The sequence below is a fragment of the Moschus berezovskii genome, chromosome 3 (assembly GCF_049115385.1).
Source record: "Moschus berezovskii isolate FMDL1 chromosome 3, NW_MosBer_1.0, whole genome shotgun sequence".
Taxonomy (NCBI): Eukaryota; Metazoa; Chordata; class Mammalia; order Artiodactyla; family Moschidae; genus Moschus; species Moschus berezovskii.
The window spans coordinates 42,905,777-42,922,686 of record NC_142462.1 but is presented as its reverse complement, the minus strand read 5'-3'; the positions used below and the strand labels follow the sequence as shown (position 1 = coordinate 42,922,686).

Genomic DNA, 16,910 nt, shown 5'->3' with positions numbered 1-16,910 from the left:
GGATTTGAAATAGCTCAACTGGAATTCCATCACCTCCACTAGCTTTTTTTGTCATGATGCTTCCTAAGGCCCACTTGACTTCACATTCCAGGATATCTGACTCTAGGTGAGTGTGAGTGATCACACCATCGTGATTATCTGGGTCGTGAAGATCTTTTTTGTTTAGTTCTTCTGTGTATTCTTGCCACCTCTTCTTAATATCTTCTACTTCTGTTAGGTCCATACCATTTCTTTCAGTGTATACAAATATCAAATTATGTTATACATGAAACTAATATGCTATATGTCAATTATACCTCAATTAAACATTAATAGTGCACACATTTTAAATCTTTTATCCATGTCCATTTGGGCTCCAGTTTTTGAAATAGTCTTTTTCAGTTGTGTTAGCATAGGTGAAAATTGGTAATTCCCATCCATATCTTTTCTTCCAAGAAGTATAACTTCAGAAAACTGACCATAAAACCCCCATGATAGATATTTCTATTGTCTTTTACACTGTTCTCTTCTTGAATTAACCTCAGATCCCAAAAGACAACTGCCTTAACTTGTTGGCATGTGGAATGGCTAATGGTCATCAAAGAGATCCTTACAAAACAAAGTATCCTGCTTATTAAAGTTCAAAAGAAATGTCTAAGTTCTATCCATTTATCTGTATTTTCTAAAGTTTCCAAAATGAGCTCTATTTTTTACAAAGGTACATGAAATTTAAGTTGAAAGAAAGTGATTTATAAGCACCATTATTTTCAACTTCCTTTAATTAATGTAAAATTTTCATTTTAAATTAAAACCATGATTGTTAAAAAATAAAATGAAACAAATCAACGTCATAAAATTACTTGTAAAAGAGCTTTAATAGTTTGACATTATAACCATTTAGCTTTTCATAACTGGTGTGAAAATTTACTGTGAACAATTCAACAGCTCTTCCCCTAAAGGATCTGTGGAGAAACCCTCGGGATTTTTCACTTTTCTAACATCTCTTCATGTGTGCCTTTTCAGTGCAGTTCAGTTCAGTTCAGTCGCTCAGTCGTGTCCGACTCTTTGCGACCCCATGAATCACAGCACGCCAGGCCTCCCTATCCATCACCAACTCCCGGAGTTCACTCAAACTCACGTCTATCGAGTCGGTGATGCCATGCAGCCATCTCATTCTCTGTCGTCCCCGTCTCCCCTCACCCCCAATCCCTCCCAGCATCAGACTCTTTTCCATTGAATCAGCTCGTCACATGAGGTGGCCAAAGTATTTGAATTTGAGCTTTAGCAGCAGTCCTTCCAATGAACACCCAGGCTTGATCTCCTTTAGAATGGACTGGTTGGATCTCCTTGCAGTCCAAGGGACTCTCAAGAGTCTTCTCCAGCACCACAGTACAAAAGCATCAATTCTTCCCTTGTGTGCATTTTGGCAGCCAGTCGGACACTACTGAGCGACTGAACTGAACTGAATTCAATAGTTGGTATATACTGCCCCCTGGTGGTAAAAGTAAAAAATTTACACTGCTACAAATGAAATGAATTCAATGTGCCTCTACCCAAAAATATGAAAAGGGAATTGCTTCATATTTGGCTTTTTTTTCATGAAATATCTCCCCTCCCACAAACTAAATCTACTTTATTTTATAATAGTTTAGGAATTTATCTCAAAATAATGCTGTTATTACATTTGAATTCTTAATTGGCTAATACATTTCTTTTGGGAATGAAAAAAATTTGGCTATATGATGAACCATCGAAAAGAAAATGAGTAATATTAAGGAAAGGTTATAATAAAGTCCTGCTTTCTCCACAGATTAGCTCTTCAACAAGTTGGAATCATAATCTGCACTGAACCGAGTTGTTTATACCCAGCATTAATTAGAATCTTGTCAAGGCTGAAATTGTACTTCTCAGTCAAAGCATTCACCAGGGTCATTCTATGGAACTAAACATACTAGAGTTAGTCACAATAAGTGACCCTGACAGTAAATTTACAGCAATAAAATCGTAATAGCTCACCAAATTATAATTGTAATTTTCTTATTAAATTATTATTAAATAATTTAATTCTTATAAATTATAATTAAATAATAATTTAAATTTTACAAATTATAATTACAAGTCAAAGCAGTTGTAATTTTAAAAAATCTGTTAGTGATTTTCCATAAATAACTTAAGAATATATTTATCTGTCATAAAAATCAGGCATGTGAAAAAATACTGATCTCTTGATCAGTTTTATTGTCTTGTCCCAGATCTGCACCAAAGAGGTTAGAAATGCCCTAGAATGTTAGCCATTTGGTACTTGCTGAGCATATTCTTAGCTGATTGTTGGTCTGAACCTATATCTGTTATCTTTAGTCACTGTTTCTAGCACTTTGCTCTTAGCCAAGTGAAATCTGTCAACTAGATAATGGAAAAAACTCTGTATTAAGCAGATTAAGCTGTAACTCAAAGTGGATATGGAGCTCAAATGATACAAAGCCCTTGCCCAATTACAGGCTGCATGTTTGAGTCAAAGGCCATTCATAGTGGACTTACAGCTTAAAATGCCCGTGGTGCTATCTGGTGGGTCTGTCATTAAAATCAAAGCAAATGCAAGACTTCTGCCTGCATTACAGCTTTGAAACAGCTCTCTAGCTTAAGAAAATCAGCTCTTTTGACTGTGTAGCTACGATCGCACAGTAGCCAATATTTCAAAAGATGTATTGTACCATTCAAGCCAGATTTTACATCAAATTTTCAAATTATAAGAAATTTTAATGTGAGAAAGTATAGGTGAATGAAGCTATGACCATTTATCAAAAAACAAGTATAAATTTTCCTCCTTGCTCACCTTCTGACAAAAAGGTTTAAGTGTATTAAAATCTAAGAAAAAATAAAAAGAAAGGAAACCTGGTTTCTATTGCCTATTATAAAATGATCTTCAAAAATGTATTTTTTTCATACGGCAGCTTTTCCTCATGGCATGCAGCCAGTGTTTGGATAAGATCTTTACCCTCTAGGTTGCTGTGTGTGATCTCTCTGGTCTGCGTCTCCACTCTGCTTTCACAAATGAAAGTGATTTGTTAGAGATACTCCCTGAGGTTTAAGACAGTACAGTTTGAACCAAATATTGTTATTTTAGTATGTTAAAAACCAGGGGAATTTTCCCCTTTGATATCATATACCTGCATCGAACAGAGATCTAAAAATAACTTGAGATGCCAAGCATCTTATACAGGTAAATAGAAACTAGGGAAGAATTCCATAAAGGAGAAAGATAATATGTGGGGAAATGCTCCATCTAAATAACCATCTTCAATTATTTTCCTTCCACAAGTCCTAGAAGGTTTTCAGTTTGCAACCATACATCCCAGGTATTCACAATCTAGCCACATTTTCTCTGTATGTATGTAATTTAAGTTCTACCTGTTGACTCAGTCCATCTGAATATACTACAGAGGGCAATTTATTTCTGCCCCCAGCTTTCTAATATTTGCCTGACTTCCATCACTTTAGCTCCTGTGACTGTAAGAAATAAATCAAGGAAGTTATCTGTGTCTCCACCTACTGTTTAGAAAAACTCTTAAGTTTAAAATTTGAAAGGTAAAATAGAGGCAGAGAGCTAGTCCCAAAACTCTCAAATGTCAGTATCTTGCTGTAAACAGTACCAGCACAAGCGCAAAAGAGAAAATGACCTGGTAGGCAGCTCTGAGATGAAAGGGTAAACCCAGCATCTGTGAACCCTGGTTCCGTGCCTATCTATCTTCCCTGGCAGGCTGCCACCTGGACTAGGTGTGATCATGTTATGCTTGGCACATCTGCATGTTTGTAGAGGGCCTTCAATCGTGCAGTGGGAAGCAATGGATAAGAGGAGAAAAATGGGTTTTATCCAATGAGAGAACTTGGCCCCCTGATAGGCCCCAGACAGCTGTTCCAAGTTTTCTCCCCCTGCTGCTTAGAGCTTTTCTCTACAGGTTGTAATTTCCTTTTAAGCAAACCAGAGGGATGACCCTGTGCAAGGGAAGACATGGCATGGGGAACAACTGAACCGGACTTTCATTTTTTGCAAAATGGGAAAAATAAGCTAAATGTGTAAAGCACTCTGATTTATATTTATAAGGTAAAACATGCAAATTTAATAGGTGCCATCCTAGTCTCTTTATTCCCCAGAGAGTTAGTTTATAACATATATGGGCAAGAAAGCTGCTATATTCAATTTAAGAGTTAGAAGAACCGGAGGTAGAGACAGGTAAATCTCTCATTTTTGAAGGTTGTCTTTTAGAGAGATTTCTATACTAGAAAAATGAAAACATGATTGAACACAGTCAATAGTCTGGGATTTGGAGAATCTTATTTTAAAAAAGCGAATGCTGGCCCTTTGGAAAAGAAGGCTGAAAGCCAGTTGAAAAGATTGACTTGTTAGAATCAGCTAGAATTGACTTTTAGTATCTGACCCTGTCAGAGAAACATGTCCCATATACAGTTAAAGGAAAAAGAGAGATATGTCATATGCTCGCTTCAGTGTATCAGATTAAGGAACCAGGAGTCAGGAGGCCCAGGTTCTAGTCCTGCCTCTGCTTCTTTCTTCCAGAATTGAAAACCTAGAAGGATTATAACTAAAGATATTCTTGGTAATTTAGAAGTGGTAAAAAAGATCTTCACAACCAAGATAATCACGATGGTGTGATCACTCACCTAGAGCCAGACATCTTGGAATGCCTTAGAAAGCATCACTATGAACAAAGCTAGTGGAGGTGATGGAATTCCAGTTGAGCTATTTCAAATCCTGAAAGATGATGCTGTGAAAGTGCTGCACTCAATATGCCAGTAAATTTGGAAAACTCAGCACTGGCCATAGGACTGGAAAAGGTCAGTCTTCATACCAATCACAAAGAAAGGCAATGCCAAAGAATGCTCAAACTACCTCACAATTGCACTCATCTCACACACTAGTAAAGTCATGCTCAAAATTCTCCAAACCAGGCTTCAGCAATACGTGAACCGTGAACTTCCAGATGATCAAGCTGGTTTTAGAAAAGGCAGAGGCACCAGAGATCAAATTGCCAACATCCGCTGGATCATGGAGAAAGCAAGAGAGTTTCAGAAAAACATCTATTTCTGCTTCCTTGACTATGCCAAAGCCTTTGACTGTGTGGATCACAATAAACTGAGGAAAATTCTGAAAGAGATGGGAATACCAGACCACCTGACCTGCCTCTAGAGAAACCTGTATGCAGGTCAGGAAGCAACAGTTAGAACTGGACATGGAACAATGGACTGGTTCCAAATAGGAAAAGGAGTATGTCAAGGTTGTATATTGTCACCCTGCTTATTTAATTTATATGCAGAGTACATCATGAGGAACACTGGACTGGAAGAAGCACAAGCTGGAATCAAGATTGCTGGGAGAAATATCAATAACCTCAGATATGCAGATGACACCAACCTTATGGCAGAAAGTGAAGAACTAAAAAGCCTCTTGATGAAAGTGAAAGAGGAGAGTGAAAAGGTTGGCTTGAAGCTCAACATTCAGAAAACTAAGATCATGGCATCTGGTCCCATCATTTCATGGGAAATAGATGGGGAAACCATGGAAACAGTGTCAGACTTTATTTTTGGGGGCTCAAAAATCACTGCAGATGCTGATTGCCACCATGAAATTAAAAGATGCTTACTCCTTGGAAGGAAAGTTGTGACCAATCTAGATAGCATATAAAAAAGCAGAGACATTACTTTGCCAACAAAGGTCTGTCTAGTCACGACTATGGTTTTTCCCGTGGTCATGTATGGATGTGAGAGTTGGACTATGAAGAAAGCTGATTGCCGAAGAATCGATGCTTTTGAACTGTGGTGTTGGAGAAGACTCTTGAGAGTCCCTTGGACTGCAAGGAGATCCAACCAGTCCATTCTAAAGGAGATCAATCTTGGGTGTTCATTGGAAGGACTGATGCTAAAGCTGAAGCTCCAATATTTGGCCACCTCATGCGACGAGTTGACTCACTGGAAAAGACTCTGATGCTGAGAGGGATTCAGGCAGGAGGAGAAGGGGACGACAGAGAATGAGATAGCTAGATGGCATCACCGACTTGATGGACATGAGTTTGGGTAAACTCCGGGAGTTGTTGATGGACAGGGAGGCCTGGCGTGCTGTGATTCATGGGGTCACAAAGAGTCGGACACGACTGAGCGACTGAACTGATACTGAATAAAGTAACAGTCTGTTGTCCAGTAAGTTGAAATCCATGCTGTGAACAAATATTGGGGGAAAATGAAACTGAATTTAACATGATAGAGAGGCATCTATGAGGTAGTGACACACAAAATTAATTTCCCCATACTTTAAATTAATTAAGAAAGCTTAAGTTAAAACAAAGGAAATAGCAACTAAGTTTTAGACATTTATCAGATGCATAAATGAAAAGATAGGGTAACACTGTGAGGAGATTCTTCCATTACTTTTTTCATCTCGTTTGGTAAGATTCAAAGTCCATGGTTTTCCTGGTAGCTCAAGTGTTAAAGAATCAGCCTGCAATGTAGGAGACTCGGGAAACACAGAAGATTCAAGTTTGATCCCTGGGTAGGGAAGATCCCCAGGAGAAGGAAATGGTAACCCACTGCAGTATTCTTGCCTGGGAAATCCAATGGATAGAGGAGCCTGGCAGGCTACAGTCCAAAGGGTCACAAAGAGTTGGACATGGACATGATTGAGCAACTAAGCGCACATGCACTCAAAGTCTAATACAGAAAGGAAGCTTAGGATACTTTTTTGAAGTATTTTTCTTTTTGTACCCTTATCTTTGAATCAATCTTAAAACCTTTTTTATGGGGCCAGTCTAAGTTACAACTCAGATCTAATTTAGGAGATTCATGAAGACATCTAATTTAGGAAATTTGTGAAGACATACAATTCTAAGAATCATCAGCTCTATAAAAACAATGTTTAAAAAAAATAAAAACAATGTTTTGTAGAAATATGTCATTGCTCAGGCTAAATACTTTAGGTAGATCAGGAAGAGAAAATAGGGTGAGTTTTGGAACTCATGAATTCCATGTTTTATTTCAAACCCCTGCTGTTGAAGACATGGACCAATGTAAAAGTTGGAATTTCTCAGCAGGCATTCTAATAATAAGTGAAGCACCAATGCATATATCCTGTCTGCTCTAAAAACTGAATTATTGTCATTATGTATTATTATCCTACGATATGATAACAATATCTCCTTGAAACAAGGAATTCAGATATTTTCAAAGTCACCATTTGCCTCACCTCTTCCTAATATTTATACACAAAAAGAATGGGTTTTGCGGATGTGTAAGCAAATGACACCACCCTTATGGCAGAAAGTGAAGAGGAACTCAAAAGCCTCTTGATGAAAGTGAAAGAGGAGAGTGAAAAGGTTGGCTTGAAGGTCAACATTCAGAAAACAAAGATCATGGCATCTGGTCCCATCACTTCATGGGAAATAGATGGGGAAACAGTGAAAGCAGTGTCAGACTTTATTATTTTGCACTCCAAAATCACTGCGGATGCTGATTGCAGCCATGAAATTAAAAGACGCTTACTCCTTGGAAGGAAAGTTATGACCAACCTTGATAGCATATTAAAAAGCAGAGACATTACTTTGCCAACCAAAGTCCGTCTAGTCAAGGTTATGGTTTTTCCCATGGTCATGTATGGATGTGAGAGTTGGACTGTGAAGAAAGCTGATCGCCGAAGAATTGACGCTTTTGAACTGTGGTGCTGGAGAAGACTCTTGATAGTTCCTTGGACTGCAAGGAGATCCAACCAGTCCATTCTAAAGGAGATCAATCCTGGGTGTTCATTGGAAGGACTGATGCTAAAGCTGAAACTGCAATACTTTGGCCACCTCATGCGACGAGTTGACTCACTGGAAAAGACTCTGATGCTGGGAAGGACTGGGGGCGGGAGGAGAAGGGGACGACAGAGAATGAGATGGCTGGATGGCATCACCGACTCGATGGACATGAGTTTGAGTGAACTCCGGGAGTTGGTGATGGACAGGGAGGCCTGGTGTGCTGTGATTCATGGAGTCTCAAAGAGTCGGTCACGACTGAGTGACTGAACTGAACTGAAGCTATTCATGGGAATTTTAATGTATTTCTCATTCACCAATATACACATAATAAAAATAAGTTATGAAATTAAAAGGCAATATGGATAATTACATCTTATTGCTCCCTACCAAAAAATGAAGTCTTAGTTGGGAAATTCACATGTAAGTTTGATCTTTAAAATTAAAGCTGAAACATTTAACAATAAAAATGGTAACTATTTGGGAGAAAATATAATTTAAAAATGAATTGTTAGTTTTATAAAATTAGAGGTTAGAAATTGTTTAACAACTATGGGAGAATGATACAAAAGTAGTGAAACATACAGTCCTTACATGTTTTAAGTTCAAAAACTTTGTACATACTGCAAATGAACATGGGAGTGCTAATCTCTCTTTAAGATTCCAATTTTAATTCTTTTGGATAAATATCCAGAGGTGGGGTTGCTGGATCGTGTGTTAGTTTCACTTTTTAAGTTTTTGACAACCCATCAGATCTTATGTGAAAACAACCTAATGTTCATTAACTAATAGATTTTTAAAGTGGTACATATATAGGGCAGAATATTACTCAGTGTTAAAGGGAAGGAAACCATACCACTTGTAGATAAACCTGGAGAACATTACACTAAGTAAAATAAGTCAGTCATAAAGGACAAAAATTGCTTAATTCCACACACATATATATATAACATGTTCATGTGTGCTAACTCACTTCAGTTGTGCCCGACTCTTTGCAACCCTATGGACTGTAGCCCACCAGGCTCCTCTGTCCATGGGATTCTCCAGGCAAGAATACTGGACTGGTTGTCATGATCTCCTCCAGGGGATCTTCCTGACCCAGGGATTGAACCCACATCTCCTGCGGCTCCTGCATTGCAGGTAAATTCTTTACCACTGAGCCACTGGGGAAGCCCCATATATATAACATAGTCAAAAGCACAGAATAGAACAGTGGTTTCCAGGGGTTTGGGGAAGTAAAGAATGGTAAGTCACCAATTAGTGGGTATACAATTTCAGTTGCTGCTGCTGCTGCTGCTGCTAAGTCGCTTCAGTCGTGTCCGACTCTGTGCGACCCCATGGACGGCAGCCGACCAGGCTCCGCTGTCCCTGGGATTCTCCAGGCAAAAACACTGGAGTGGGTTGCCATTTCCTTCTCAGTTACACAGGGTAAAATCTAGAGAGCTGCCCTACGACATTACAGACTGTAGATAACAATACAGTATTGTACACTTAGAAATCTGGTAAGAAGTGTTCTGACACCAGTAAATCGTTTTCAAAAATCCTTTCTTCTCACCTTTTTGATAAGAGATTGTTGTAAAAACTTAAGCTCACGTTGAAATAAACACTTATTAATAGTTAACATTTATGCATAAATCACTGGGGCTTCCCAGGTGGCGCTAGTGCAGGAGACATTAGAGACACAAGTTCCACCCCAGGGTTGGGAAGATCCCCTGGAGCAGGAAATTGCACTCCACTTCAGTATTCTTGCCTGGAAAATTCCACGGACAGAGGATTTTGGCAGGTTACAGTCCATGGGACCGCAAAGAGTCAGACACAGCTGAGCAAGCGAGCACACACACACACAAAAACACATAAAAACTTATCAACAGAGAATAAAATAACAGAGTAAAACTTTAATAATAAATGTAAGAAACAAAATGTCCTGCTATTACAAATCTTTCCCAGATTCTGCTATTTTTTGGCCTGATCTCAATCTGATTTCTATATCTGACCTATTATCACTCACTGTTTGGTAGATTCTTTCATACTGTATTTCACTTTGAACTTATTGCCAAGACCCAGCAGTTCAACAATGGTTGAAAAGGCCCATTTGAACAAATTATAATTTGTTCAGAGATTTTGTTTGGACACCAGAGGGCAGAAGAATCACTTGAAGTGAAGGAATTCCATTAGCGAATCTTGTGCATTCTTGAGTTGCCAGGCTCATTAACATTGTAGAGCAGTGATATCACCATAAGGCTAGGAGTTTAGGTTTGACTTTTTATCACAGGAAGTACAAAAGTCTGTTAAACTAAGAAAAATAAGTAGCTACGGCACACAGAAAGTTCCCATGTGTATTTCCTGGAGTGATAATGTCAACAGAAGGCACTGTTCAGAGAACAACTTAGAATTCAATCTTGATAGCAACATGGTTGAGAAAATATAAGTTGCAAAGGCAGTTTTAAAAATAATCTATTTAAAATTTTTAACTTAAGTGAAAAGTGTCTTTTAGTAAGCAACTTTCCTGACATTTCCTAGAAAGCAAATTATTCACCCATGCTTTTGATTAAAGTAAGCCGTGTTTCCTGAATTACAATAAAAGAAATGACAAGTGCAATAAGGCTTCAACACTTCATTACTTTTGTAGAGAACAAATTGATCCCTGGAAAAACAATGTAAGGTTCAGTTTGGTTGGTTGATTGCATCACTCTGAGGGCAGAATGGCATGGAGGTTAATGATACTTGATTTAGAATTATGTGACTCTAAATTTAATCCTAGTCTCACTTCACAAACTATGAGACCATGAGCATATGTCATAAGATTTTCTATCTAGAGGAAATTTAGTTTAACTATCCTCCTCAAAGTAAATAAATAAAACCCTCAAACTTCATGGACTGTAGCCCATCAGGCTCCTCTGTCCATGGGATTTCTCAAATAAGAATACTGAATTGAGTACCCATTCCCTCTTCCAGGGGATCTTCCCCACCCAGGGATCGAACCCAGATCTCCTGCATTGCAGGTGGATTCTTTACCATCTGATCCACAAAGGAAGCCCTGTACATATAGGGCTTTATCTATCTATCTTTATCTATGTGCAGGTGGATTCTTTACCATCTGATCCACAAAGGAAGCCCTGTACATATAGGGTGTGTGTAGTCACTCAGTGGTGTCTGACTCTTTGTGTCTCCACGTCTCTTGTCTCCTGCATTGGAATGTGGATTCTTTACCACTGGCCCACCTGGGTAGCCCTGTATCTATACATATATATATATATATATATATAACATGTATATCCAGTAAAAGACCTCCCATGCAAGAGGAAAACAGATATAATTTAACATAACAAGCTTATAATATAGTGTCAGAGTACAAGGACTAAGAGTTTGGATTCTGCCGACAGGCTTATCTGAGTTTAAAACTCAGCTGCACCACTCAACAACTTCGTGACCTTGGGCAAGTTACTGTACCTACCTGTGTCTGACATAGCTCGTCTGTAAAATAACATTAATAATAGAACTTGCTTCACAGAGTCATCATAAAGATGATATTAAGACTTGTAAAGCCTTTAGAAGAGTACCTGCACACCCTAAGAGAGTCTACACCCTATGTTACTGTCTAAAAAAAAATAATAATAACAGAACAAGCAAGTACAGCTATGATGTTCAAAGAAAATTAAAAAGTGAACACTGAAAACCATAATGTTACATGCAAAACTTCATTTCCAAAGTTGTGATTACTCCTTATCAGTCCAGAAAACATCCATGAAATAAATTTATGTTGAGGAATTTTGAAAGGGAAAATAGACATGGTAGTAAACTATGTTTCCCCAATTTAATTAGGTTATATAACAGGAAGATGAAAAGAGAACTCAGAAAGCCTGGCTACCAGATGTTTCCTCTTTAAGAACAAACATATGAAAAGATAAAACTCATTAGAATTAGATGGGTTAAATCAGTAACTCTTCTGAGATTTTGATGATTATTTTAGTGCTCTTCGTTGAAATATTTATAATGAATCTTTTTTAAAAAGCATTTTCCCTATTAGATCAATTAACTAGTCCTAAAATAGTAACATAACAAACTGTTTTAATCACATCAACAAAACAAAAGCCTTCCATTTATCATGTACATACAGATTTTAAACTACAAAGGTTTTTTTTTAAACATGCATAAACTCTAAATCACATTTTGTACTTTTTTCACCTCTGTTCCAAACATGATTTATGCTGTTTGAATAGAATTTTGGACTCAGTGTTTCCTAGGTATTTTCCACATCTAAAATAAATTCCAAGGTGCAACATAATAAAAATGAAAGCAGAATAAGAGAAAATATAAGTTAAATGAACAATTATAAGTGATGTATAGTCTTTTTAAAATACAAATAGGGACTAGAAGGCTCTAGCTACATGCAGAGTTGTATGTGAGGAATAAATACTTATTTGGCATTTCCTTCTAACTTGGAATATTTGTCATTCTAGATATTAAATCATTTTGACAATTCTATAGACAATTTGAGGATAAATATTACATTCCCAGGGTAGTCTGCTCCTTACCATACAGCCCATTATTTGCTGCAGTACTTATAATTCTTACTCAAAAATATTAAGTTCCAGTAAAGGTCAGACATTTTAACACATCACTGTAAATAATTAGTTATTTTAAAACCACAGTGCATTTTGCTGTGGTAAATAATATACTTTATGAGAATTAGGAAGAGAACACGGACCTAAAATAATATTTTGATAATTAAGTTGAATACATACTGTGCCAGGTCGGGGATAAGGAATCCTTCCATCATACTGCACCCAGCGATGGTCTGCGCTTTCCTTATGAGCATAGGGACCATTAAAAACTGCTCTGATGTCAGCCATGCTATACACACACACGGCAGAGCCTTTGAAGATGGAGCTGAAAGAAAGCAACAGGATCCAGTCATTTGCTGGTCAATCCGACAGGTGCTGCAGACAAAATGGGCCTATGTCCTAAAGGAGCGTATAGCCATATAATCCTGAATAAGGTTTGATAACAGTTACATTACAGGTAATTATAGTAAACTATAGTATAACTATAGCAATTATAGTAAACTATACATGCAGATGGGTACCCAGTACAAGGGTCTCTAGTAAGTTTTCAGGGAGTGGACAGCAACTATATTGATATCTGATGGACAAATAGGAATCATCCAGAAAAACTGGAGGATAGACAGGACTATGCAAGAAACAGTATCATTTATTCACATACTCTTGAATTTTATTTGAAGTTATTATAGCATAATGCCTTCTAAGGAACTTACAAAATTAAGAGTTACATTACCTACTTTTATAAAAAGGAATATTTAGGTATGGAAATATCTTGTTTATCTGCTTTCTTAAAATGAATGTCCATAAATACTGGCTATTAATAATTTCCTCATATAATTTTTATTAATTAAAAAACACTTAAATAATCTCTTTCATCCCTTTTTGGATTTCTGAGTTTATGTAATTTATCTGATGCTTAAAATTCATCATGATTACACAGGAAGGGGACATGTCCAATTCAGGAGCAGAAAAGCTCCATGGGAATTCAACACATTATTTCAAACTGATGATGAAAATTGTTAGCACTAGCAGACATTTCATTTTTGTTTTATTTCTAGAAATTAAAAGACATTTCTCTGAATCTAAAACTTACAGTGATTTGTGTTCTTAAAAATAAGATCACCATTTACACTCTAAGAGGCTCAGCTTGGCACTACACAAATGAGCTTAGGATTCTCTAACATGAGTAACTCAATCATTAATAATTCTTGGAATGACATTAATGGGAAGTATTGGGATCTGATGGTAAACAGTCAACTGGGAGAAAACTAGCTGCTACGAAGGGAAATGATGACCCCCATAAAGATCACATGATCTGTCTTTGATACTTTAAAGGAATTATGCTTAATGGTGTTAGTGTTATTGCAGATTAATTACATCTTGTCATTGGACCAAGGATGTGACTTGCATCCCGACATCACCTCACTTGTCGGGGCAGCATTAAAAATAAAATAATCAAGTATACCAAAAACAAAGAGCTGACTCGTAACTTCACACTTTGGGTAGACAAAAACTTGGTAGTATAAAAAGAGAACTATCTTGGGGCTGTATTTCACTGGCACATATCTATGCCTTGTGTGTGAAATGCACAGTGACTTCAAAGAAAGTTCTGTGAATGAAAATATGTCAAGAGAACCAGGGCTCAAATACTTGAATAACTACAGGCACGTGCTCTTTCTGTACCTTTTTAGTTAAGATATAAATTATTATAATAGCAGAAAAATGGAGTTCAAAATAGCAGCTTCCGAGCATATCCTCTCTATTCTTGTATTTAAATATTTCCACCCTATATTTTATAATTAACTAAATAGTATTTTGTTTTCTGATATACTCTGAACCAATAGTCCATTTGCATTTATACATAAGGTATTGTGAACTGAATGACGGTACATTCTCAGAAAACATAAGTCTCCCACAAAATATTTTAATAAATTATTCAAAAGGAGGCAGGAAGACCACTTGTCCAGTGCTAATGCCAACACTGACAATTCCTCCAATACTGCAACCAATATACATTCACAATGATTGAAAGCAGCACTATGGAAAAAGTGAAAAGTATTTCAGAGAATGTAATATAGGCAGTAATAAGTAACAAGAATAAAAGTGCATTTGGAACGCAGCCAAATGTAAGTTACTGAGTTAAATAAAGTTATCATTAAATAAGACTGAGTGAGGTCCAAATACTCTCTGAGAATACTTCATGGCTGCTAGGAGAAGTTTTAAGGAAGTCACAGAGCCTCAATGATAGGACAGCATTAAGCAGAAGGAAGATAAGAATACAAGTGCAGAAGTTAGGAAAACAGCTTCAGTTCTTGTCCTAGTAATTACTTTTCTTCAGTCAAACACATGTAATACCAACTTCCTTTGCTTGAGTTAGTAGGACAATGATGATGTGGTGATACTAATAGCCACTCTCCCATCTTTGTAAAGGGGAAGTGCAAATAAGTCCATGTGAAGACATTCTAAAAGTCAAGAGTGTCATCTCCTGGTTAGAGCCGAGACAGTATTTTGTTAGTGTTACCTCTATGTCATGCAGCTCAACTAATTTATTATGATTAATATATGCATCTGCCCTTGTATCCAGTAATTTTAGTCTAGGAATTTGGTTCACAGAGATATACTTGCTCCTACAGGGAATAGCATATGTACAAAGTTAGTCCCCGAAGCATTATGTGTATTAGCAAAGGACCGGAAACAATGGAAATGTCTGTAGAGGGGACTGATTAAATAAATTGTGGGAGTCAGTGTAGGGGATGCTTTGCTGGTGTAAAGAGAACAGAGACATTTTATGTATTGATATCCAGGAAACACTATATGAAAAAGTAAAATGAAAAAAAGTATATTTTTTTGTACAAAAGAAAGGGGCAAAAAGAACATATAACTATATTCTTACATACATATATCAATTCTCTGGAAAGATTACAGCATTTTTTTTAACTTACCTGGTTGTGGTAAAGACTCCATATACTACAGGATTTCTTTCATCTCTCGTGGGGAGTAAGTAAATGTCTTCTATTAATGGGAAAAAATGATTCACTGTAATTTGTATTTCTCAAAATCATGTTTGCTTTTTCCTTAATCATGCAATATGTCTGAGACTCTAAATAATATATAAAATTAAGATAACAGTGACAGTTACTACCTTATGACAAAAGAAATTAAGGGGAAAGGTCCAGTTCTCACTAGCTATCTGGCATTGTGTTGAACATTTAACCTTCTAGGTGTTTACTTCAATCGTCTGTGAATGGGATGGTTCACTTGATAAGCTCCATGTCTGTTTTCTATTAGGTGTATGTTACTTCATGGAGAATTGAAAGTAAAAACGGGTTATTTTTACCCTCCAGTGTTAAAGCAAGGTGTTTTCTTGTAACTACACCAGCTTGTTAGTAATTCAATTACCTATCTGGTAACTATGCAAACAGCTGGAGCAGTGCATTTCTTGTGCAGTATTACTTGTGTAATTACTTGTTCAACACTGATATTAAAGCAGTGTAAATAATATCCCTTAAAATATTATTTAAGAGGTGTGCATGCTTATATACAGCATGAGAAATCATCCATGAATATTGAACATAGACTTTAATATTGTAAATGCAATACTGACAAAAATTATTCAATGGTATCATTTTTACATTGCATGACAAAACAAAACAAACAAAAAAAACTTCAAAAGGTAAAAGTTAATGATACTAAACTTTATATACAACTGACAAATTCCTTCTAGCATCACACTCAGAGGAGTAGAGAGGGGAAATGAAAGAGAAGAATCTAATGCTTCTTGGCATATCCTTTTTACTAGAAAGTTAGAAGGGACAGAGTTCACCAGATCTGCAGGGCATCTCCAGCAGAGGGCATTCTTGCTACCTACAGCTAGTGACTCCTTCCAGATAAAAGACTGCATGAAGAATGGATCGACTGTGGGATCCCAGAGCTCTTAAGTGTCCATTTCTGACCACAGTTTAGTTTCCATCATAACTTTGAGGACGCTTACAGAGAAGGGAATTGCTTCATTACGATGTGCACCCATGTTCTTTTGTGTGTGGGAATTTAGTAAGTACCACTTCGGCAAGCTGTCCTGGGCTTTATAATCAGGTATTTGGGGCTAAAATAAAATATACGCTAAATTACTTAATTAGGCAGTAAGACTCCTTTTTTTTTTTTCTTTAAGAGAAAAACGTGACTTACGAAGCTCATCAAAATGAGTATCTGCCCCATCACTTCCAGGAATTGAGCAAATCAATCTGGCCTTGAGAAAAGTGGTCCATTTGTTTATCAGGCTGCGTTGTCCTCCTACATCATTCTGAAAAAAGAAAAAGAAAAAATAAGATACAGATTCACCAACATGATTTTATCACCAACTAAAACTGGTGGTTACTATAGGCAGTGTTTTATTGATGTCATTGCTTACTCTCTTTGTAAGCAATTCAAGAGCTTTCCTCCTTGAATTTTCTAAGGAGGGAAAAGGCAGTTTTGTCCTTCAACATTAAATGCTTTTTTCACAGTTAAATGTACAGTGTAAACACCATAGCTCTGCTGAATGAGCAGATGCGTGCAAGCCAACAGTAAATAATAC

At 36.9% G+C, this 16,910-nt stretch overlaps 1 protein-coding gene across 1 annotated transcript in view; it reads right to left on the bottom strand.

The window, feature by feature from the left end:
* SEMA3D (semaphorin 3D) overlaps nucleotides 1-16,910 on the bottom strand; it is a 207,363-nt gene that overhangs the window by 30,867 nt on the left and 159,586 nt on the right. Inside the window, exons 9-11 of the mRNA XM_055420629.2 lie at nucleotides 16,523-16,637; nucleotides 15,280-15,349; nucleotides 12,521-12,665 (exon numbers count right to left, since the gene is read on the bottom strand). Coding sequence (XP_055276604.2) covers nucleotides 12,521-12,665; nucleotides 15,280-15,349; nucleotides 16,523-16,637 — 330 coding nt within the window. The remainder of the gene's footprint in view (nucleotides 1-12,520; nucleotides 12,666-15,279; nucleotides 15,350-16,522; nucleotides 16,638-16,910) is intronic.